This window comes from Catharus ustulatus, chromosome 26 (genome assembly GCF_009819885.2).
Source record: "Catharus ustulatus isolate bCatUst1 chromosome 26, bCatUst1.pri.v2, whole genome shotgun sequence".
Classification (NCBI taxonomy): Eukaryota; Metazoa; Chordata; class Aves; order Passeriformes; family Turdidae; genus Catharus; species Catharus ustulatus.
Window position 1 is genome coordinate 184,026 of NC_046246.1, and position 25,137 is coordinate 209,162.

Genomic DNA, 25,137 nt, shown 5'->3' on the forward strand with positions numbered 1-25,137 from the left:
CATAGAGATAAAAGCAGAATTTACCTTACTTCATGGCGTCCTTGTCTTTCATCCTGTGTGACACTAAATGGTAATTAATCTGGGCTTTTCTTGAAGAGAAACAAAATCCCACACTCTATTTAACTGGGATTTCAAAAGGCAAACCCTACAAATCCCAGGAGGTGGCTGTTTTGTAGGTCCATATAAAATTCTCTTTAGACACTGCAATAATGGCTGAGAGCTGAAACATTAAGATGACTGATATTAAAAACACCCCAAACAATGCAGAGATTTAACAGCTCCACAGAACCTTGGCTGAGATTCTCCAAAACAACTCCAAAAGCCTGCCTTGTACCTCCAGGGAATGAGGCCCAGAGTCTAACATCAACCTCTCTCCTGAAATGAAAGCTGGCGCTATTTTAAGCTCTGCAGCACAGTAAACAGGAGTCAGCAGGTCATCTCTGCTGGCCTCTGCACTCCCAAATTATCCCTCACAAGGGTCTGTACGTGCCCAGCTCTCCCAGGAATTAGGGGTTAGGATGGGTTGGATTAATATTTACCCTTTTTCTTTCCACCACAAAACAAAAGCAGAGAGCAAAAGGACTTTTTCACAGGGTTGCTATTTGATCCCTGATAACCTGCTCCTCTGTCCTCTAGAGATAGACTTGCATGGAGATAGTTTATCCAGGCATTAGGGAATACTCCACAGACAGCAATGCTGGGCAGATGAGAACAGCCAAATAAATTTATATTGATAAATAAATGGAGCAAAATGGGATGGCCACATTTTAAAATTTGTGGGGGTAGGAAAAGGCAACTCCAAAATAGGAGAAGGGCAGGCACACAGGGCAGCACAGTAACAGAATGATCTAGAAAGTATTTTAAATGGCCTTCTTTACATCAGTTCTGCAATGCCACTCTGCTGAACTTCCCAAAAGGGGGTGTTGTGAGCTGAGCGGCCACATCAGAGGATACAAAGCTCTGCCCTCTTCCAGTTCTGCTGCTTCTGAAACTCCTGGCATGCACAGGGAACATTCCTTTCCTTACATTCAGAGCAGCTGAAGGTGAGACAGCAGCACAGTTAGGGGCACAGCACGAGGAAGATTGACAGCAGATGAGAACGCAGGAGTCCAGCAGTCCTCTAGCTCTGTTAGGAATAACCTAACTCCAGTCACATCACCACTCCCCTCACATCCCACTTCCAGTTGATAAAAAAGACCACAGACTGACAAATAGGTCATAATTATGGACACAGACAAAGGTGTAGTAGAAGTACCTTTATCAAAGTATTTAAACCTTGTGGCAAATCTCTGCATCAACATGGGCAGGGAGGCAATGAAATGCTCTGCAGTAGCAATTTCAGTTACCAAACTATTCCTTGGATAGACATTTATTTCTTTGTTCCTATTTCTCCAAGAGTTTAAGGCACAAAAGTCTGAAAAAGGGCTTATAACATGTATATAAGTGCTATTGTTTTCACTTTCACCTCTAATGCAACATATCAGCTTAAATATATTGCTTGTCCATCCAGCTTATACAACATCCAGTAGAAAATTCCTTTCCAGGTTAACAACCATTTGTTGCACAATATATCAATGCAATTGCTCTGACCCGTTTTTGCTGCAAGATCTTCAGTTTCACTCTGACTGGACAGTGGAAGACACTACAAAATCTCAACATCTCAATGAGACCATCAAGGTGTGTCCACAATAAAAATAAATAAAGGCATGATACACAAAATAACATTAAAATATGTTTGCTGGAAAAAGTGTTTTAAGCTGCTGGTGGATGGGGAATTATCTCCTCATACACAGGTGGAGAAATAGGCCAGGTGTACAAGAGATCACCAGGTAAGAGGCATCAATCTGTAGCTTTATAACACTCCTTTCTATCTTTGATCTCCGAAGTGCTCTTTGGGTTGATTGCTTAAGAAGATCAAACTTGCAAACTCAAGATCACAGCTTAAGTTAACCATAAGATAAGCGTTCATCCCATGCTCAAATTACATCAACCTTACCCAGTCACTGGAAAGATTTTGAGACATTTTAGTAGTGTTCAACAACGATCTTTTTTGAAATAACACATTCATGATCATTGGGTCAAATAACTTAAATAGGCAGCAAAACAGAAAGATGGGCAGGAACCAAAATGCAAAGGGTAATTTTACTTAAAAGACCAACTTTTTTATTGTACGATGGAGTAGAGTCTCTCCCCTGTGCCATCTTGTTGAAAATTTATAAATTACAATTCCCAGTAAGTATTAAGAGTTCATTTCAAGACAAAAGGAATAAAACTGTTGCAGTTCTATTTTCATCATGAATAAAGGTTACCATGATGCTCCTACAATACTTGTTCTTTACAGGAAAGGCCACAGTCCTCCTGTACTCCAAGTTCCAGACCTGGGTGGGGAAGGAGCCACCCCTCACTGCTGCAGGATCCAGGGGCAGCAGAATAGTCTGGAGCACACTGGCAGGATGTTTCACAGACACAATGCCTCAGCAATGAGGCTATAACACAGCTGGGATCTCTGATGAGACAGTGTCCAAAGGCTGCCAATGACAGTCCATCAAGGCATCATAGAGCTCTTCACTCTGTTCCATAAACTGCTTGTTTGCTTCATGCACATCTAACTGAGGCGTGGGATCTATGGGAGGAAAAACAGACAAATAGGTCACACATCAAAGGTGTTCAGAAAAAAACCACCCTGTAAACAAGTTAGTATATTAAAACAAACATGGGGGGAGTTTCAGTATCTCCAGGGCAGGAGTCAGAGGATAGTGCCAGAGTCTGTTCAGGGGTGCCCACTGATAGGACAAGGAGTAACGACCTCAACATGAAGTTCTTTCCATGGAGGGTGGCAGAGCACTGGAACAGCTGCCCAGGGAGTCTCCATCTCCGGAGACATTCCAAACCCACCTGGATGTGTTCCTACATCCCATACTCTAGGTAAGCCCGCATTAGCAGGGGATTGGACTGGATGATCCTCAAAGGTCCTTCCAACCCCAAGTACTCTGTGATTCTGTGAGTCACCAAACATTTCCAGCATTTGCACAATCACAAACATGACCAGATCAGCCTGACTCAATCTCTCTGCAATGGGATAAGGAATAACTACATCCAAATACATTCCTTTTTACAGTGGTGATTGCCCCACAGGAGAGCCAGTGGAGGGAACATACCTGCACCTCACAGCCCAGTGCAGACATCTGCACTGCCAGAAGGGCTCACCCTGATGGAAAGGGTGGGAGCAGAGGCAGAGGCACCTGTTCCCTTCTGCTCCCTCCACTGTAAGGTCACACATGATGGATGGACGGATGGATGGGAGCATCCTGTGCTGCTGCAAGCAGTCACTAGAGCTCGTCTGCAATGCTTCCAGCAGCTCAAAGCTGGAATCACAGTTAGGAAGAAAGCCAGTGGCATCACAGCATTAGGTGTGTGTTGTAGCCCTATTTTACATGTGGAAGAAATGTTTGAAAGGCATTTTGGAGCTGGACAACAAGCCAGCAGGTCCAATCCTGCTGCTCCTAATGCACTGTGATGGACTCCCCAAATCTCTGTAGGATGTAAAGCTCACCTGACAACATCGGCAACCCAAAGCTCAGGTTATCAGAGTAGCACAATCACAAAGGTTAGTGAATGACTCTCAGTACAAAGCTGAATGAATGGAAAGACTCTAAAACACATCAGGAATAAATTGTAAACATGTGACTTTCTTGGGAGGGAGGCAAGGCCCTGACACAGGTTGCCCAGGGAAGCTGTGGCTGCCCCATTTCTGGAAGTGTCCAAGACCACACTGGACTAGGCTTGGAGCAACCTGGGACAGTGGAAGGGTGTCCCTGCCCATGGCAGCAGATAAAGATGGCCTTTGTAGCTCCTTCCCAGACAAACTGTTCCAGGATTCTAAGTTTGGTTTTAGCTATATCATGTTGTAGCACATTACAGGAGAACAGATTGAAGTAAAAGGAATGATACAGTGGCAATACATGAATTCAGTTTTCTACAAATGTAGGAACCTTTAATGTAAATGTTGTGGACAGTAATCAACCAGAAAAAGAGATATCCAGAGGTATCTCAAGTCTAGTCCTGGTATGTTTGATTCAGCAAAAGGAAAGCTCTCCTGGAATGCTTTTAAGGGCCATTAAGAGCTTCCACATACATCATCAATCATACCTGTGGATCCTGTAGATCTGTTACCATGTAATTGGTTTTTAAAATTTTTTTTTAAGATAAGAGTTAGATACACTAACTCTAGTTAGTCCATATTCCACTCAAGACAGAAATCTGGAACGACTGGCATGAAATGCTAGTTTCTTGCATCAATAAATGAAAGCTACTTGGACAGGTATCTAAAACCCCGATCTGGTTTAATGACCCATTTCAAGCAATGACTGCTTGAAATATTTTATCAGTGTGGTAACTATTATTATTCCCTTTTACTTTTAAACTAAAAGCACATTTTGGGCTCTGAATGTCAAGATTCTATAGAAAAACAGAATATCTACTTTTTTCTTGGTAGTGTATCAGAAAAAAAAAACCCTCCAGTTAAAAAAAAAAAGGATAAAATTTTCAGTACTACATGAGACTAAAATCTCAGTGCTGGGGAAGTCAAACAGTTTTAGTCCTCACCAGGTTCAGACTATGAGCAGCAACAGTAAAACCAGGATGCAAATGTTCTGAGTGATAGTGACCCACAAATTTTCTCAGATTTACTCAAAGATAAAGGTATATTATAAATTGAAATTTGGCCAATCTGAGGAAGTCTATCTCTAAGCAGTGTAGAACATACAGACAACTTCAATACAGAATTTGAGAAACATACCTTCCAATGCATCCTCACCAACTTCTTCATACGTCTGCAAGGAAAAACAAACCCCTTAGGACAGGAGATAATTATCTTTTCTTTTACAAGCATCACTTGATTAGTACTGTCAGAGACTGACTTTTATACTTGAGTTATTACAACAGAATTCTTCACACATAAGCCTGTGTTCCATTCCCAACACTCCATGTGCAAGATCCTACCCTAAAATTGAAATTTCAGGGTTGAAATGGGGTGACTGTTCTGATGTGTTCTATTCTTTATAACAAAGTTTATGAAGGATTACAAAGGCACTCTGAGCACTGCCTGCACCAAGAGAACTCTTCTACCATGACAACTGTATTAAGAGACCCCTTTATGTCCCCCAGACTGTGTTTTACCTCAGCAATACCTCCATAAGGTAACAGGACACACCAGGGGCTCAACACTAAATAGTAGCTATATTAAGACTTCATTATTAAGAAGTCTATACTATTACCTCTTGGTGTGTTCAGTCTGGAGCAGAGCGGACTGAGGGCAAAGCTCATTAGGGTCTGCAGCTCCTCCTGAGGGACACCTGATCCTTGCTTTCTGTGACCAGGGACAGGACCTGAGGGAGCTGTGAGCTGGAGCTGTGTCAGGGTAGGGTCAGGCTGGATATCAGGAAATGATTCTTCCTCCAGAGGGTGCTTGGGCACTGAACAGGCTCCTCAGGGAATGGTCATGGCTCCAAGGCTGCCTCAACTCCAGGAGCATTTGAACAATGCTCTCAGGCACACGGTGAGATTGCTGAGGTGTCCTGGGCAGGGCCAGGAGCTGGACTCAATGGTTCCTGTGGGTCACTTCCAGCTCAAGACATTCTGTGATTCTCAGAGCTGAAGACAGATGTTCCCATCCCACCTTTCAAGCTATATGGTGTTTCTGTGCTGCCCTACCTGCATGGTGCTCTGCGTGTAGCCATACTGGGGGTAGCTGTAGCTGTAACTGCCCGTGTTCTGATCGTACCCCCACTGAGCGAAGTAGTTGTGATACTGTTGGTAATACTGGTTGTAATTATAGTTGTACATCTGATTGTACTCCATTGGTTTCACACGATTACTTAAAAAAATAAAGCAGGAGTAAGTTGCAATAAAATAGTGCAGAACAAATATGAATAAAGCAGCAAAATAGCTCAAGATACAATGTGGTAAAGAGACAAGGCTTTGTCTAACATGTAAATTTCAATCTTTTAAATATATTCACTATTTACTGCAGCAATATTTATAATTTGCATGCATTTGCATAAGTAAAGAAGTGTTTTAAATGTAACATTGTTCCCTGTATTCATATTCTTCTTCATAAATAAACATTGCTTTCACTCTTTGTGAGTTAATTGGGTATCACTTCCTGGCTTTGGGAAGGAAGAGTTCAGGACTATAAGCTTCCATTTAGAACAATCCTGAACCACAATCCAGATACTGGAGTCCCTTTTTCCTTCCGATAAAGATGATGACAATGAAGTTAAATGATCTGAAGCTTTCTGAGAGAAGGTACTGAGTCTTGCTTTACATGAGGAGTCAAAGACTTAAAGCCTTGCAAAAAAACTCATCTTTTCTTTTGTAAGAATGGAAAAAACTCCACCTTCTGCCACTGTCATACCAAAACCTAAGCAAGGACTCGTCCCCTTTTTCTCTGAACTGGGTGATCTTCAATGTTCAGACTTGAAAAAGTTCATTAAATAAGAACTACTACTAGTAATCAAAAAATAAATACCCTGAGAACTGACTAAAATTCCTATTCCTTGCCATAAAGTGACAGCATTTCCAAGAAACTAGGATTCCACCTAACTATCAAGATTTGAAATAATAACATGATTGTTATTGTTTGGAGATGAAAATATATCACACATAAAGCTATTTCTACTAATGATGAAATTAGTGAGAAGTAGGAAGAAGGAAACATCAATCTTCTCACCACGATACCCCCATTTTTTTCTGCTTTTCTCCTCCTTCCCCCCCAAGACTTATGAGGTCACTGAAAATCTAAATATTATTCAAATAGGGAGCAATTACTATGATTCGTATTACCCTAGTGCTACGAGCCCCAAGTCAGACCAGGATCTCATTGTATCAGGTTCTGAACAAACAGAAAAAAAAGTTAATCTCTGCCCCAAAAGTCTTATAGGTAGTACACATCATAATAGAACTAGCAAAGTAGTTGAGCTTTGCTATCCAGACATCATTAAGCAGATTTAAACCATTTCAATTTAATGCAAAGGAACATATACTTAAAAAACAATCATATTTAACTACGGTGTGTGTGCATGTATATGGATTTAAAAATGTATACAATTCAAAACAGTGTCAAATGCTTCGTCTTGAGCTAATGTCTTAATTTCTTTGAACTCTTGGGCATTTTGATATTCCCCATATACATGGGTATTTCTTCATTTTTTGATGGGGACATCAAGGACATGTATCCAAAGCATAAAAAGGCATTTAAAACCACATGTGGTTTTTCATATAAATGTCCAGCTGTTCTTCTACTCACGCTTTTGGTATAGCCACACTCAAGCGTACAGGTTTAGAGCCCAATCCCACAGCTCCCTGGCACTCTGTCAGTGCTCTCTTCTGTTCCAGTTCATCTGTGAATTTCACAAACCCGTAACCTCTGAAGAGACACAGAATAACACACATAAAACTAACCCCAAAGAGCCATGCCACATTATAAAAATAAGTTACAGTGAAGTTTGAATTGGTTTGGGAAACACAGTGACTGAAAATGTTCAATAGGGTTTTTGTCCCTGCTTTTGGGAGAGATGAAATTACAGTAATTTTATGATTATAAGCTGCACCATTTTGTTTAAAATTTTGGTCCCAACCTGGAAGTGCGGCTTGTATTCTGGAGTGGCCAATATATGAACAATATTCTGAAATTTGCCAACCTGGAAGTGCGAACCGCAGGCTGAGCTGAGCTCGCGAATTGAGCGCCTGCCAGTAAAATGTGCACTTGTTACAAATTGGTTACTCTGCTGCGCAGTGGGCTGGGCTCGCTCCCTCTCCTGCCGGCAGGGGCCTGGGCTCCCTCTCCCACCGGCAGCGGGCTGGGCTCTCTCTCCCACCGGCAGCGGGCTGGGTTTGCTCCCTCTCGCACCGGCAGCGGGCTGGGCTCCCTCTCCCACCGGCAGCGGACTGGGCTCGCTCCCTCTCCCACCAGCGGCAGGCTGGGCTCGCTCCCTCTCCCACCGGCAGTGCGGGGGGAGCAGAGCTCACAAACTGAGCACCTGCCAGTAAAACCCACAATCGTGTCATTGTTACAAATTGGTTACTTTGTTGTGTGAGCATCCTCTCTGGGAACGAAAGTGTGGCTTACAGTAAATTCACGAATACAAGCCGCACTGAGTATAAGCCGCATCGCTGGGTGTTGGCAAACATTTTGTTCTTTGTCCATAAATAAGCCGCACCTGAGTATAAGCTGCTCTGTCGTTCGCAGCGAGGACCCGCGTGCAACAAAGTTGCCAAATAGTAACAGAACCACGGCAGGGTGGGGTTTACTGGCTCGGCTTGGGCCATGAGGGCTCGGGGCTGCCGACAGGGCTGGGTGGCCCAGCTAGGCGCTACTGCTCGGCGGGGCCGCTTGGGGCCGGCCGCCGCCACTGCTGGGTTCAGTCACCCCGGCCTGGCGTTGCCCCGCGGTCGCAGCGGGGGCACAGAGCCCGCCGGTACCTGTGGCGGCAATGGGAGACAGGGACGTAGCCTGCCTGCTCCTGCGGCGGCACGCGGGGACGGGAGCCCCCCGAGCCGCAGGGCCAAGCGGAGAGAGCCCCTGCTTCCCCCGAGCCGCGGAGCCAAGCGGAGAGAGCCCCTGCTTCCCCCGAGCCGCGGGGCCAAGCAGGAGAGAGCCCCTGCCTCCCCCCGAGCCACGGGGCCAAGCAGGAGAGAGCCCCTGCTTCCCCCAAGCCGCAGGGCTAAGCAGGAGAGAGCCCCTGCCTCCCCCCAAGCCACGGGGCCAAGCAGGAGAGAGCTGCCCCTGCTTCCCCCGAGCCGTGGGGCCAGCAGGAGGGAGCTGCCCCTGCTTCCCCACCCCCTGTGCTGCCTGCAGGGAGCAGCTCCACCCGCCGCGCAACAGAGTAACCAATTTGTAACAACCGCGTAAATGCAGGGTTTTACTGGTAGGAGCTCGACTTTGCAGTTTGCACTGACTTGGTTTGCACTCTCGGGGTTGAAAATGTCAGAAAATTATTCATATATTGGCCGCTCCTGAGTATTAGCCGCATTTCCGGTATGGGAGCAAAATTTTGGTCAAAACGGTGCGGCTTGTATTCGTGAAATTATTGTATATATGGACAAAGACCTAAACGTTGCCGACACCCGAAGGTGCGGCTTATAATCAGGTGTGGCCTGTAATTGTGAAATTACTGTACTTTGCCTTCCAGTTGCTTTTCCAGCATGCCTAAAGCCACACGTCCAAGCTCTGGCAGTACTTTCAAGGGCTTGTCAATGTAAAGTAGTTCCTATGCCAGTGGATTCCGGGGAACTGGAAGTGAGCTGACACAAGCCATGTTGAAATGTGAGAACTGACACGTGGTAGAACCCCGAATCTCTGCTGGGAGGATACTGATAATCTCAAGAGTTGCAAGTCAGCACAGGACTGACAAGACAGACTCTGCTTTTATCCAAAACTGTCCCATTGTGAAGCAAAACACTACTTCTCCCTAGGGCCAATGAGATACGCTTTCGAATCAAGTTTGCTTTTCAACAGGAACGTATTCAAACAGGCTTTCTGCCATTCCCAACAACAGCATTTCCAACAGTGGGCCTGAGAATGAGTTCTTAATATCAAGTAGTTAAAACCTGCTCTGAGAGCACAGCTGGAACAGGGACAGCACATCCAGAACCCCTGGACCTTGCAACAACCCTTCACTGTGGTGTGGCAACACTGTATGTTAGCCAGACAGAAAACTCCAACTCCCTCCAACCTCAACAATCCTTTTGCGTGGGATTTTGATGCTGTAGTGAGTCAGAAGCAATGTAACAGCATCCAAGAGGGCCAGTGCCAGATCCCGTAATGGGATGGGCTGCCTCACACAGCAGAAAGATCAAAGACTTAGGTGTGGGAGGGTAAGAGGAATCCATCTAAGCAAAGGAAGAAGTTTGGGAGGGAAGGGCTTGTCTACCTGGGGAAAAGAACGAGCCGTAAGCAAGGGTGTGAATTTACAGTGCATTATCTGTTCTGTGGGAACTGCTAAACACCAAGTAATGTGCTATTTTGAAAATGGCATCACCTGCTACTCAGGGGAGGTCCCCACTGGCAGCTATTTCAGAGCAGTTCATGCCCCAGAAAATGCACTACCTTGCACAGCAAGCTCCACACACAAGTCCAAACATTTTATTTTTATACAGGTATGGATAAAAGACCAGATCAAAGCTTAGGTTTATCTACATACAAACTAGATTATTCAGCACAAGCAAAACTCTACACAAATCCACATTCATATAACTTGCCCTCTGCCAAAGGACTATGGCAAATTAATCCAGTGCATGTCAACTTCTAAATCAGTTTAAGGTGTTCACACACAAACCCAACTAAACCACTGGTGTGGAAAGAAATAATTTCTTCCTGGCCAGGACCTCCCTGCAGACCTTCTGCCCTGCCCCTGAAGTTTGGAAAAGCCCCAGCACCTGCATCCTCAGCAGAAAGCAGAGAAGCAGGCACAGCACCATGCTCCAAGCTCCTCTCCTGTCTGGGAGGAGGCCTTCCTGATCCACCAGCCCTGGCTGGAAGGGCCAGGGCTTCACTGGGCATGTCCACAAGCCCCAAGCTCTTCTCTCTCATCGCACTGACAACTGCAGTTGCCTCAGCTTTGAGCAATTGCACAAGTCCTAACAAAGCCCCTGGCACCAACACTATGGCACTGCCAGGGGAGACAGCTTTTCTCTTCCCAGAAAAAGGACTCCAAGTCTGTGCTCCTTCCCCACTTTCCAAGCTACCACAGATTCCCTTTCCTTGAGGTCTGCAACTATGCACAGTTCCCAAAACCCAACTAACAGTCCAACCTGCAGCATCAACATCTGTTCTATAGAAAGAGACTGAAGCAGGTGCAGCACAACAGGAACTGTGGAGTTTACACCAAGAAGGATCAGAAGGAACGCAGAACCCAACCCAGCAGCGTCAGTCCCAGGTGAGATGGCAATGACAACATGAGGACCTCAACAGCCAGAGAGACTGAGTAGCTCTGCAAGAGGTTCAGGTTGCACATGATGAGGAACTTCATGACTGGAGAGGAGTGCAGCTCTGGAACAGGTTGCCCAGACAGATTAAATTATCTCCATCCTGGGAGGTTTTCCAGGCCACACAATTAATGGATGATATCATCTAGTACTGGCTGAAGTCCTGTTAGGAGCTGGAGACCAGAGAACTTCACAGATTCCTTTAAACCAACCTGTCTAAGACTGAGAAGTTTCATATGAGAAGGTGGGGAAACTGCAGCCATAGCCTGTATGTTATCCCAATATTCTCACATGCATTGTATCAGAAAATTGTGCTACATTGAAGCCATGCTCTGCTTTGAAAGAAAGAATGCTCACCAACTGCTGGTTCCTCTTGGAAAGTGCAGTTTAACTTTGTGGTATTTAGATAATGTTTTCAATACATTAAGAAAACCAACTTTTTGATACCTGTTTTCAGCAAGACAGTTTCAGGAAAGACAAACAAGGCAGCTACTAAGAACCTGACAGTGAATCACAGCTTTGTGTACCCTACCCTGTTTGAAAAAAAACTCGTACAGGAATATTCACACAATAGCCTAAAGTTCGTAAAGCACAATTCCATTCAAGAGTCCAGCAAGAGAGTGTTTCAAGATTACTTAAGACACTTTTCAGCATTTTAAGAAGTGCAATAACACACAAAGGGCCTCACATTGACAGAGGAGTGACAATACCCATGGTGACTATCAAAACTCAAGTGAACTGCATATTATATTATATTATATTATATTATATTATATTATATTATATTATATTAGTAGATTACTAATATCTAAGCCAAAGGGAATTTTTTCCCCCTTGCTGCATTCTATTCTTCCTGTTGCCACATGTGAAGTAAAAAAGAAAGTGAATAAAAGACAACTTACTTGGATACTCCTGCCTGGTCCAAAACAACTTTTCCACCTCTACACGATGGATAAACTTTAACAAAAAATTCATATAACATCCCATCATCCACGTCTGGAGTCAGGTCTCCCACAAAAAGGGAATATTCTGGGCTAAAGAAATCGAAAGAAAATTTCTTAAATACAAGGGAAGGGACTGCTGAGTGACAGTTACCATTTAGCCTAAATATTGAACTCAGAGAAGAATGATATTAAAAGACCATTTAATAGAGACTTTACAGTGTCACCAGTTAGGATGCTTAACTAAAATTTTTATTGACACTGCTTTTTCAAGTTAATTCAAGCAGCACAACAAGCCTTTCTTTTATTGAAAGATTATTTCACTGCTTATTACTCACAGGATATCTCTGATTTCTAAAACAGCAAGAAAGCAATATCTTGTTTATAGATAAGCTATTTCGAATACATAGATCTTAAACCATAATACATAGATCTTAAATTACAATATATTAATTAGATACTTTGTTTCTACAAAGTTTAAATACCTTAAATACCTTAAAGGACACTGGATAAATCTGCTGTGCCACGCACAGGGCAAAGCACAAAACAGTCAGTCTAAGTTCTCCTCCCTCTACTAAAGACTGGCAGTGATGGACTTTGGGTTTACATATTTTGAACACTTTTTGCAAGGCAATTAATAAAGAGACATTAAGCAGGCAAAATTAATATTTAAATATTGAACACTTACCTGTTATCAGGCTGTTTTCCATACGTTGCATAATTCAATTTAAATCGCTTCGCCTAAAACAAGGCAAAAATGAATCCATACATTCAAATGTGTTGCCATGTGAATTCAAACAATTAGGGAAAACTACAATAAGCTGATTTAATACAACTTTCTTAATGCTGACATGTGTCCACTGCCTTCAGGCCAGCCATTTGTGGTAACAAGCACATTTTTATTTAGTGGCAATATAGATATAATAATGAAAATCAAAACCTGAACAGAGGTAGTAATAACAAATGTTAAATTTCTTTCAATTTCAAGGTCTTAAAATGAAATGACAGCACCACCATTGGACTGTTGTGATTTAACACAAACACTAACAGACCAGAATCTACCACACTGGAAAATGGAATCAACCTGAGTCTGGAAGTGAGTCTAAATACTTGGCTCTGGACATTCAGTAAGATGCAAAATTTAAGGCTTCTGAAAAAATTACATTGGACAGTGCAGGCCTCTTTAAATTTTGTATCTGACCTTATTTTGAAACAAGTTTCCCAGCAGCCCAGATTAGTGCCCTCTGGCACATCCGGAACTCTCTGTCCCCAACCTACCAGACTTCAGCAAACTGTACCCAACTTACACGTAGGTTTAGACCAAGATCTAAGGAGACTAAGATTTTTGGATCAGCTCTTAGGGATCAGGGGCTAATCTCAGTATCAGAAAGTAGGATTTCGGATCACAATGAGAAATGCCCTAGAGACCAGGGTATTCACTTGTTCAGTACAGTGGAGAGCCCAGTGTATTCCTGGACCTTGTATGATGGATTTCCTTTCCTCAAAGATAGGTAAATAATTCTTGGGAATAGAGCACAGACTTAACTCTAGGCTATAATCCTGTTCCTTGCATGCTTGCATTCTCTGGAATATAATACTACACAACTTTCTGTGGATCATTTACAAGCTAACACAAAACTTAGATTCCGCTTTGAAGCACTTAGATAGCTTTTTTTGGATCTCACTCTTCACTCCACCTATTCTGGGTTTAAAATCAACAAGACACCTGAGAGTACTTCCACTCAGATGGGAACTGGGAACACCAATGCTTGGAAAAGAGACAGCACCAGCATCATGGCTCTCTCTTATTCCTTTGGCTGATTCAGTATTTAAAAATAAATGAAACCATGAGCCACACTTAGGTTTTCTGTAAACAAAAGTCTCTAAATGCAAAGGGTGAGCTGGGCAGTTGTCTGCTGAGTGCACTGATTTGGGCTGCTTTGGATCTCTGCCTGACATCTGTAATTCTCTCTGTGTGTTACGCAAATCATCCCTCCATACAGCACTGTGTTTTGAACGAAACTGTGAAGAAAGATGGGTATTCCCCAAACCAAACTTTCATTATTATCCTACTCCTCGCAAGAGCTGCTCTCTTCATCTCTCCAGTGACTACAGACAGCATCCAGCATGATCAGCTTGCCTTAACCATGAGCAAACATGTGAAACAGATATCTCCAGGTCTCTCATCAACTCCTTTTAACGGGGCACGTCACCCTCTCAGGAACGTTGATTAAACAGTTCAATCTGAACTTCCTGGTTTTGTACTCCAGGTATTAACTACTCTGAAACAGGAATCCATTTACCTTGTATATCACACCACAACTGAGGTGATTCTAGAGCTGTTTTATGAATCAGTCACCCCAGCTACTGCAGCCAACTCCTGTGGGTATAACAGACAGCTGTGTCAGCCGTCCCATTTTAATCTACCACATATTTGAGTCAACATCCTAAAATTAGCCTCTCTGACTATTTGTCCTCTTCTTCCTAACTACCCTAGCTTTTTGTAGAGGAGACACTAGTTGTGCATGGCAATTATTCAATATTCTGACTCCTTCTCCACTGTAAAGAGGTTTGAGTAACTTCTGTTTGCTAAGGGCCAAGAACAATGTAAGATTAAAATTCATGTTTCTCTTGCAAATCAATGTTACTCAAAAGACAGTGTGAACTTGCAACTTCATCCTGTACAGATGTAACAACATACACAGGTAAATTCTCAAGTTGCCTCATCCCTGAAAGTATTCAAAGCCTGGCTGGATGGCACTTAGACCAACTTGGTCTAATGGAAGGTGGCCATGCCCATGGTAGGGGGATGAAATACAATAAGCTTTAAGATCCCCTCCAATCCAAATCACTCTGTGACTCCATTATTATATGAAAGGAGAGAGATGGAAGAATTGTGGTAGACATATACTATACTCAGTTCTAATGTCTTCCTTGTTCTTCTCAGATTTCTGATTAGTCAAACTCTGGTAACAGCAGAAATGCTCAGATGTAAGAAACCCCACACCCCACAACACTTCTATGCATGGATTTCATCTAGACAGTCACAAAGAAATCAGTGGTTTTTCTCAACAATTTGCTGAGCAAGAACGTTAACAGTTTTATAGTCATAACTTCAATTCTAAAGCAAAGAAGAATCCCAGCTTGCTAACTATTGAATTTGTCTGTAATAATTAAAAATACAAATTCCACACTATCTGTCACCTCCAAGTTTTGGTTTTCAGCTGGTTGATCCCATTTACTTACCGGTGTAGCACCAGGAAGTGGTTTTCCATTGATTTTGTGTAAACATTTCTCTGCAGTAGCTAGATCTGCAAATTCTACAAAGCAATAGCCTGCTGGAATTCTGAACATACAACACAGAAGAGAAGAGACGAAGGTTATAAATTCAAAACACATTTGAGAAGGAAAGCTGTATTTTAGATAACAGGTAGGAAATCTGCTATGGTTGCAATACACAGAACAGTTTCAAGTATAAACATTAGCTACCAAAGAGAAGCTGGATCTCAAGGGGCAGCCCCTACTTACCATAGGTCAGGTCAACATAAGCACATAGAAAAACATCTAGCTTACAGTTTACTTCCTACTTTCATTGACCATCAATTTGCCTGCCCAAGTTTAAACTACTGAAAATTGAAATTATAACACTTAAAAGAATAATGAATAAGAATGAAACAACTTTATTCTGCATAAATCACTTAATTGCAAATGAACTCTAAAGATTCTCTTACTGCTCCGAGTCAGACTTCCCACCTCTGTCAGCATCACACAGCTGCACTACAGACCAGTGACCAAAGCCTGGGGAGATGTAATTCCCAGAGGGATGGAATGAGACACATACACTGCTCTGACTGAGTGCTGGAGCACTGCAGGATGAGGGCCAAACCTTGTTTGTTGAGGGGAGCCTGAAGAGCCAGCAGTGCCCTCTCCATTGCTGTCATCAGCATTCCCATATTGTGGCAGCAATGGTGAGAAACTCAAAGGAATAATTCACCCTGATATGGGAGGACCACAGTGACACTTCAGTCCAAATGCACTCAGAGAACAAACAGAAACAGTTACCCCGTCAACCTGTTTCGAATGATTTTTACACCCAGTACAAGCTCTCCCATGGTGGCAAAGGCTCTTGAAACAAAGTTTTCATCCATATAGGGCTCCAGCTATAAAAGCAAAGCAAAAAAAAAAAAAAAAAAAAAAAAAAGAAAGTTAGATCAGGGCATCTACAAAAAGGAGAATATATGTGTCAATGTCCCTCTAAGCAGTTAAAACATTATTGAGAAGGATTTTACCCTTACACTTCAAAAAGAAGACGCATTTAAGAGGGTCGATGCCACTCAAAACCAGCAGGCATGCATGAACCAGGCTCAACAGTCTGCAAAGTGGAACCCAAGAGACAGCATGAATTTCAGAGAACAGGGAGCTTCACAGAAGGACAAAAGCCACTCAGAAACATACAGCAATAAACTGAGCATTTTGCTACAGGGAGCAGGAGAGAAGGTGGCAGGCTTCTTCTCCAGATGCAAGCAAAGGCTGGGCCAGTGCTGTGGGTACACAGGTGTGGCACAACCCTGGGTGGCATGTGGCAGGTGACACTGCCCAGTGGAGCTGCGATAGGGGTCTGCAGAACGGTCTCTGCTTGCACAACCCCAGAGATACTAGGCCAGCACTCAGGGGAAGCCCTGGAATTGCATCCCACAGCAGCTCTACGCTTTGTCCTGCCCACAGGAGCACTGACTGTGTTCTGTCACAGGGGAGGATGGCACTGTGCAGGTAAGAGTGGATGTGAACATGCTGGAAAGCAGGTATCTGCATGGTGTAAGGGACTGACAAGTAGGAAATGGTGCTGGAATTTGGATCAAATATACTATGAAGAGCCTGAGTGAACAGGGCACCTCTGTGTAGAACCGAAACTGGAGGAGGGAACAAACCAAAATTAAAATGGGGAGCAGCATGTCTGACAGGTAACACGGAGCTGAAAAATACATATAGCTCCATAAATTTACCTGTGTAAGACAGGTGGCTCATGGTAACCTACAACCCTCAAGTATTTGTGTGTCTGTCAGGTACCAAGTGGCTCCACCACTTGTGTGTGTGATAGAACGTGCAGAATGTGAAAGAAGGTGACTATACTGCACTTGCACATGCAAAAGGCAGCAGATGCCCTGTGGAGGTGAGTGTGAAGCAGAACTGACTTGTTCCAGGAGCAGAGGTAGCACCACTCTGAACAGACATGCTGTGATCCTGGGGCTGTGTGAGTACAGGAAAGCCGGATTTGTAAAGACTAACAGTTCAGTGGCTATGTCTGTGTGGCTCAAAGGGCCATGGCCTGCTTGTGAGAGTAGCGATGAAAAAGAAAATGGGCTTTATGGTAGAGAGGTGACAGATAACCCTCTGTGTGGGGAAAAGGGAGAAGAGGCTCCACAGAGTCTCTGTGCATGAGCAGAGGTGGTAGAGGACTCCCTGATACCACGGCAAACTGGGTGTGCTGAGTGCGTGTGTGGGAGAGAAGTAACCAGTGGGATTCTCAGGGATGTGTTGGGCTGTGTGTACACACACATGTGAGAGATGAGGAACACTACATGCAAGCAGGACTGTGTTGGTGTGAGCTGCAAGAAAGGGGCTGAAGGAAGGTGTGTCCAAGAAACAGGTGGCAGCGAAGTTGTGACATGCCAGTGTGACTGTACACGCATAGTGGAGTGCACACGGGTGTGTACAAATGCATGACAAAGAACAAAGATGCTATACGCAGCAGTGGGACCGCATGTGTGTGTCACAGTGTACCACCACGGCAGCAATGCAGGCATCACAACACACTGAGTACACACACACAGGCAGTCCGGCTGGGTGGCAGAGCATTACAACATGCTGGGGTGAGTACATGTGTGTGAAAGTGTGTGCTCAGCAGCGAGTGGTGAAGACACAGGGGCACAAGAGTGAGGGTGTGTGAAGGGCACACAAGGGACACTGTAGCTGTGCATCACTGTGGGTGAAAAAGCACCTGTGAGTGTGCTTCACACGGGTTCTCTTCCTGCCAGGTTCACACACAGGCAGGAATGAGGGACCTAGCAGGGTGTGTAAGTGCTTGTGAATGTGTGTGCACACAGGAGAGTCAAAATCCCTATGAGGGTGTAAGTGCATCCACGGGTGTGCATGTAGGGGCCAGGCTGAGGGATAATCTTGGAAAAGCGCATACAAATGTGAGTGCCTAAAAGTGCGAGCACAACCATGAGTGCATATAAACACCCTGCACAATATGAGCATGTAAGTGCCTATAGCAGCTGAGCAGGTAAAACAGTAAATAAAGCCTCAAAGCATGCAAGTGTACGCATTGTGCGTATGGGAGTGCCTCTTAAGAGTATGAAAGTGTGAGATTTACTGGTGCCCATGGATGTGTCCACCCACCAGGGACACTGGTGTAAGTGTGGCTGTGACCTGGTTGCAGGCAGGCAACGAGGGTCATTCTGGCATGTGTGTGTGTGTGTGTGCGCGCGTGTGTGTGTAACTGCTCACAAATGTCAGGCTGGGGTTTATGTCCGAGTGTGTGTGTCAGCCTGTGTGAGTACGTCAACATGCACACGAGTGTATGAGGTGAGTGTCACTTGAGAAGTTTAGGTGTGTCTGAATGTGTGAGGGGCTGTGAGGCTGTGTCAGTATGGGGGTGTCCGTCGTGTGCGAGAGTCAGTCAGGGAGAGAGACATCTGGTGTCAGGTGTGAGTTAGAGGGAGGGTGCTAGAACTGCGAGGATGTCAGTCTGCCGGTTGTGTGTGGGTGTCAGAGTGAGAGTGTCAGTCACCCAGAGTGAGGCTGTCAGTTGCTGTAATGGTGTCAGACAGTCAGTGTAAGGGTGCCAGAGTGAGGGCATAAATTGGTGTGAGTGTCAGTCAGTCAGTGTGAGCGTGTCCGTCAATGTGAGGATGTCTGTCGGTCGGTCGGTGGGAGGGTGTCAGTCAGTCATAGTGGGGGTGCCAATAAGGGACGGTGTCAGCCGGTCAGTGCCTCCCGCGCCCCCCCCGCCGCCCGGCCGCTTCCCCCCCATAGCCTCGCCGTCCCCCGCCCCGCTCACAAAACCGCGCGGTCCCGGCCGGACACTCACGTCCCCCATCCACAGGCTGGCGGCCATGCTGCTCCCGCAGGCCCCGCGGCGGGTTCAGCGGGGCCGCGCGTTCCACCTCCCGGCCCGGCCCCGCCGCCGCCGCCGCCGCCGCCGTCCCTCCCTCGGTCCCTCCCCCGGTGCCCCGGTCCCTCGGTCCCTCCCCCGGTCCCTCCCGCCGTCTCCCGGGCCGGCCCCGCCGCCTCCTCCGCGGCCCTGGCGGGCGGAGAGAGCGGCGCCCCCGCCGCCGCAGCGCCCTCTGGCGGCAGGAGGAGCTACAGTCGCGGGACGGAGCCGGAGGGAGAGGAGGGGAGTTAGGGCAACTTGGGGCGGGTTTGAGGCAACTACGGCTACCCGGCAGCAGATTGTAGTGAGGGGTGGACCGATCTCTTCTACAGTGCCTGCAGTGAGAGGGCGAGAGAAAACGGCCTTGAGCTGAGGCAGGAGATTCAGATATTAGGAAAAAAATTCATAGAATATGCTGAGTTGGGAAGGGACCCACAGGGATCATGGAGACCAACTCTTAGCCCTGCACAGGACATTCTTACAATCCCACCCTGTGCCTGAGAGCATCGTCCAGATGCTTCTGGAGCTCTGGCAGCCTTGGCGTTATGACCATTCCCTGGAGAGCCTGCTCAGTGTCCCAGCACCCTCTGGGACCTTTTCCTGATATCCAACCTGACGCTCCCCTGACGCAGCTCCAAGCTGTGACAAGCACTTTGGTCATCTCTTCAAGGCACCACTGTTGTCAGAGCTGACACAGGGTTTACAAACAGCTTTTGACAATGTTGAAAGGCCAAAGACTTGCTGTGGGGTTTTTTTTGTGGTAGAGAGGTTTGTGAAAGGCCATGATCCCGGCTCCCCTCCACCCAATGGGGCAGCAGAAGCTTCGAATCCCAGCCAGACTGGGGCTCTGAGCTTAGACTGCCGAGATCCATCCTCGGCATCACCAGCCCAGAACGTGGAGTTGGATTGGGAACGGTGTGATCCTCTCGTCTAGTTTACTTCCGTAGCCCTTCGACAGCGAGGGTGGCAATTCCTGGAGAAGATGAGCCCCCTCGTACTGACGGAGCAGAGACAAGCGCGCCCGAGAGCTGGTTGGTATTTTCGGCATCCCGAGAGCCGGCTGAAATTTCGGCATCTCCCGTCACGGGTAAGCCCTGTGCCCTGTTACGGAATGCCAGGCATGGGCTGAATCCCTGGCTGTGGTTCTGCAGGCGCTGCCGCACGCCATAAATCCAGCTCCTGGCGACAGGGACACTCCAAAGCCTCCGTGCTATTTTCGCCGCTGTGGTTCGGGCTCCGGGCGAGCCGAGGCGGGCGGTGCCTCCGCCGGTCGAATCCCGGGAGAGGGCAGCAAGAGCCCGCCGGTGTCAGGTTGAGTGGTTTTTTTTTTTTTTTTTTTTGTTTTGTTTTTTGTGTTTGGTTTTTTTTGTTTTTTTTACCGGTGCTGGTATTGGGCTATTTTGCGTGATGGAGCCAAATCTGGAACGCCTTTCCGAAGTGATGTGTCAGCGTCCGCTCAAATCTTGCCCCATAACATCCCTCTTCCATGACTAATGCCTGAATGAAGCCGACCCGGAGGGGAACGGAGAATTCTTTGCTCTGCTTTTCCCTGCGGACAGAGCAGGGAATGTTTGATCCTTCCTATATTCCTTCAGGAGACTGTGAAAATCCTTCATTCTCATTCTGATCAGAATCTGCATCTCTTATCTCTCATACTGAAGTACGGCCAGTATTGGCTGTTCTAGAATATCATATCTTGGGGAGTGAAAGACATGAGATTAACACAGTTTATGAGTTTTCTGACTTCTGAGTCGCTAGAGCACTCTCAGATTATTTTTCTCCAACTTCCTCCCTAAAATGTAAAATCCAGCATTAAATCTGAAAGGCAGCAAGACCCACAGTTGATAACTCAGCTGAACCTTGGGTTGTCAAGTTGCACTTTTTATGCCTTGTGTCACTGGCAACCTGGTCTCTTGCAAATTCACCCCCTTTGAAGCCCCTGCTGTGTCTGCCTTTCAGATGTTAGCATCCAGAATTCCCAACATGGCAATTTATCCACTGGTTAACTTGGAGCTCTGCTCTGCAGAGCCTACAAAGCTGTCACTCATTCCAAAAGCCAGTAGTTCTTTGTCATTTGATGAAGTGAGTCCAGTGTCGTTAATAATCCCTTCCTGGCTTTTCCTTACAACTGAGTAACATAAAACTTACTTTTCCTAGGATAATTCATAGACATGGACGTTGGGCAATGAAAATGCAGAAGAATGTGATTGTGTTGGACCAGAGAAGATAAGTTTATATTCACTGTTATATCTGAAGTGATTGCTGTTTTTGCACTTAACCTTGTGACAGAGCAAAAGCAGTGCCAGGAGCACGTTATTACGTGAAAAAGTGTTTATTCCCTTTAAAAATTTATGAACTGACAAAGAGGCCATGAAAGGAAGATGTGGACATTTCTTTGTCCTGAGTTTGAGTGTCAGCAGTTAGCAGCCAAAACATATGTGTCCCCTGTTCCCTTTGCTGGGACAGCAGGTATTTCTGGATCTAGAAACTTGGTCCTGAGAACTGCTGAGTAATTCCAACTAGTGTTTACTGGAATCCACTGAAGGGGTGATCCCTGAGCCCACTTTTACCTGATCTCTGGGAGCTGTAGCCTGTTGGAGGCCCCAATCCTGGAGGCTTCAGAGCTCTTTCAACTCTTGGCAACTTTGATTGGCATTAAGGATCACTCAGTACTTCCTGGGAGGAGACCCTGACTGGTTCCAACTTTTAAGATTAATGGTTTTGGTCTTGAGAATTTGGCCTGGGAGGTTTTAATTTGAATTTGCTGGTTTATCTTGAACTTGAAACTGATTTAAATGGGTTTTGTACCCTCACTACTGAATGTTACTGTGTTGGAACCTTCCGTTTGTTGGTCTTGCAGATGCAAGTCAGTCCTTTGTCTTAGGCAACTGTAGCCAGTGGACTGAGGTCAGAGATTAATTTGGCCAGGGATAATTGAAATGATAAATAAAATAAAACAAAACATAAACCAGAACTTTGAGTTTGGAATAGCTTCTGAGATTCTGAAAGTAATTGAAGTAATCCAGAAGAAAATATGCAATTAAATCTGTTTTCCATTATTGCGTGAGATGGTATGTCTTAAAATTTGATCAAACCTATTTTTTCATGATGAAGATAATGCAGCTTAAAGTGATGTAGAGACCTGGGGTGTTTTTCAATGTAGAATTGACAAGTTATTGTAGACTTGACATTCTTATTTGCTTACTTACTGATGATTCAGTTCCTGTCATGATCGCACAGCAAGTAAAAATAATTTCTGATTGATTTCTAGCTGCCAGTAGTATTTTTGAAAGATGTAGTAAGAGCTCATTGATAGATTTGTGCCTGCTAATTGTCTTATCCAGACCCAGTCCCTTGTATATAATCAAGGTGCAGTGAGAGAGACTTGATGTCCTATCTTGCCATCTATTTAAGAAAAAGAGCAGTCATTTATATGACAGTCCTGTGTTCATATTTATCTGTGGATTTCGTGAGATCCCCCGACAAAGCCAATATCAAAGGATAAGGACTGTCCAATCTCTTTGCTTTAAAGGAATGTATTTCCAGCTTCAGTGGCTTCTGAGTGGGATGACTGTGAGCAACAACAAAAGGAGTTCAGTGTGGGGGATAGCTGAACACATCCATGAGTAAGTGGGGCCAGAGGAATTTATTCCCAGGGCTGTCAGTTTTGCCATCCAGGAGCACCATATGCTTCCCTTGCTGATTTTGAATTCCTATTCCCACACTATCAGTCAATCCCCATTCCTCTTTAGTTTTCATCCTCTTCATATTTTCACTGAGGGATGTCCTTACTCACTCCTCAGAGGGAATTCTTTGGAGACCTCATCCATCCTGCACAGGGGTCAAATCATACACTGCTGTGTCTCACCAGGATTCAGCAAAGGCCATCTCAGGTTGTGGATATAATTCACCAGGAACAGAGTAAAAAAGAGGGCTGTTTCTTGTTTTCTTGCTTGGTAATACAGGGAATTCACCCCCAGAGAATTTATGGAAAGGTTGATCAAATAAGCTGATCAATTGGTCAAATAAGAGTGTTCTGAGTGTTCAGAGGAATAATTTACTAACTGGCAGGGCTTGTTTGTTTACATCCTCTGTAAGGATCCTATAGAACTGACTTAATCCTGGGTCTGGATATTTGATTGTGAGTAGCTCTTAGGATACCTGTCAGGATGTCTTAGTTTGGAGGGCAGGTGTCTGCTAAGAAAGGCAGGAGCCTCTCTTTAGAATGGAAAATGTAAACTCCCTTCCTCCAAATTATTAGAATTTTGAAATCAAGGGGCTCTCAGGCAAAGATATGGGAATCAGGAATAACAGTTCTTTACTAAGAAAATTAATATAAAAATACAGAACTACAAAGCACAAACCCCAAACATTGACAAATTCAGAATACAACCTGACACCCTGTCAGTCAGGGTGTTGGTAGCAGTCGCATTAAATGGTGGCTACAGTCCCCTTGCAGTGACAGATGTGGTTCAGTTGAAGCAGTGCTTCTGTAGAGGGGTGCAGTTTTCTTCCGAAGGTCCAGTAATGATGTGGAGAAATCCGGTTATCCTCTGGAGTCTGGATGGAAAAAAGGCTACCTTAGTGTCCCAAAATCACGGTTTTTATCTTGGTAAGAAAGGCTTGGCTCTTCCCCCCTGGCTGGAGCATCTTCCAATGGGATGAAGTCATCTTATCAGTCACACAGTGGGACTCAATGGCCATTAGCATAAAATGACTCCCTGAAGGAAGGATGGGTTGTGAAAAGATAAAGAACACTGCCCCACCTGGTTTCAATGGATGGCCCATTAGCAGAATATCTCCCATGAAGATAAGGATCACTGCCCCACCTGGTGTCATCAGATGGTGATATAATAGATACTTTTGGTCACATCCTGTATTGTAACCCAAGACACAGGATATTTGTAATCCATACACAGTCAGGTGTGGGATCTTATGATAGTTTTTTAAGATAAAGTATATAAATGACCTCTTCCATCCCACCAGTGGACATCCCAAAATATTCAGCTAATAGCCCAGTACAACATTCTGATGTTGCTGAAAATGTGTCCCAGTCTGTTCAAATTGATTCTAAGGGAACAAAAAACCCAGATGGTCATGCAAGTGCCCTGTTTAAATGGACCCAGCACAGGGGAAGGCACAGTGCAAGGCTGGCAGAGAAAGAAGGAGAGCTGGAGGCTGAGACAATGGATTAATCAGGGCATCCGTGATGGAAACAGCATGGCTGGAAGATGGCAGTACCAGGTGATCAGTTTTCACTGCAGGAGTTGGCACAAGTCTCTACTGCACACTTGACATTCAGGTAGGCACCTGTGTGTGTGTGTCTGTGCATATGCGTGTGTAGCAGTGCACGATGTGTGGGAGAAGGGCTGCTCTTCACTTTAGGCTTCTAACTGAAGCACATCAAAAAGACGCCTGGAGTTAAGGGGCTAAATGAGGGCTCTTTTATTTTAATCCCTTCTGTAAAATGCAATTAAAAGCACTTTCTCTGCATTCCAGTTTGACCAAGATCCAAACAGTGTGTGGAGGGTTCAGTTTTTTCTTCACTGACTATTTTGCACTGTGTAAGTTAAAATATGGACTTGTGTAGAGTGTAGCACCCATGTCATGAGGCTGTGGCAAAGCTGAGCATGGGGTGGCAGAGCAGAAGCATGTGGTGCTCTGGTCCCAGTTATGCGACATTTGGCTCTACCTGCAGCCTTAAAACTGAGCTGGAAATGCAGCCTCAATTGGAGATTGCTGGAAAGGTCTTGCATGACCCCATAAGTGTTCACTGATCAGAAAAATTACACTTAAGGGACACATGACTGAGTTTCTGAAGCAGTTACAGATCTATCTGTGCCCAGTTGGTGCTGGAGATGCACCAAGAAAGCTCCTCAGAGACCTAACCCTCATTTCTTTTGTCTCTCCAGAAGTTTGTGCAGTTGAATTAATATATATTTTTGGTTCATTTCTTCCTATAAGTCTAGAACAGGTAGATCAGGTTCTCCTAGACAAGCAGGGAAAACCAGAGTGGATTTGTAGGAATTTGCTCAGCAATGGCACAGCAGAGAT

The 25,137-nt window shown here is 45.0% G+C and overlaps 1 protein-coding gene across 2 annotated transcripts; it reads right to left on the reverse strand.

The window, feature by feature from the left end:
• Window positions 1-1,241: 1,241 nt before the first annotated feature.
• On the reverse strand, window positions 1,242-19,168 carry LOC117007467 (tRNA selenocysteine 1 associated protein 1). Of its 2 annotated transcripts, XM_033080676.1 has the most exons (10): window positions 19,021-19,110; window positions 16,223-16,299; window positions 15,990-16,087; window positions 15,174-15,273; window positions 12,616-12,668; window positions 11,889-12,020; window positions 7,307-7,426; window positions 5,713-5,875; window positions 4,799-4,832; window positions 1,242-2,623 (listed from the first exon to the last, which is right to left on the reverse strand). In XM_033080676.1, exons 3-10 carry the CDS (start codon window positions 16,073-16,075, stop codon window positions 2,487-2,489), a joined length of 825 nt encoding a protein of 274 aa, XP_032936567.1. In that variant the 5' UTR covers window positions 16,076-16,087; window positions 16,223-16,299; window positions 19,021-19,110; the 3' UTR covers window positions 1,242-2,486. The 2 variants fall into 2 exon arrangements, with proteins under 2 accessions (XP_032936567.1, XP_032936566.1); XM_033080675.1 differs by lacking the exon at window positions 16,223-16,299 and having other exon boundaries at window positions 19,021-19,168.
• Between the last annotated feature and the right edge of the window lie 5,969 nt (window positions 19,169-25,137).

Coding starts and splice junctions, on each gene's coding strand:
- LOC117007467 (XM_033080675.1), bottom strand. CDS start 19,047: ATGGCCGCCAGCCTGTGGATGGGGGAC. Junction 16,088..19,020: donor CCAGCCTGTGGATGGGGGAC/GTGAGTGTCCGG, acceptor TTGCTTTTATAG/CTGGAGCCCTATATGGATGA. Junction 4,833..5,712: donor ACACGCAGAGCACCATGCAG/GTAGGGCAGCAC, acceptor TTTTCCTTGCAG/ACGTATGAAGAAGTTGGTGA.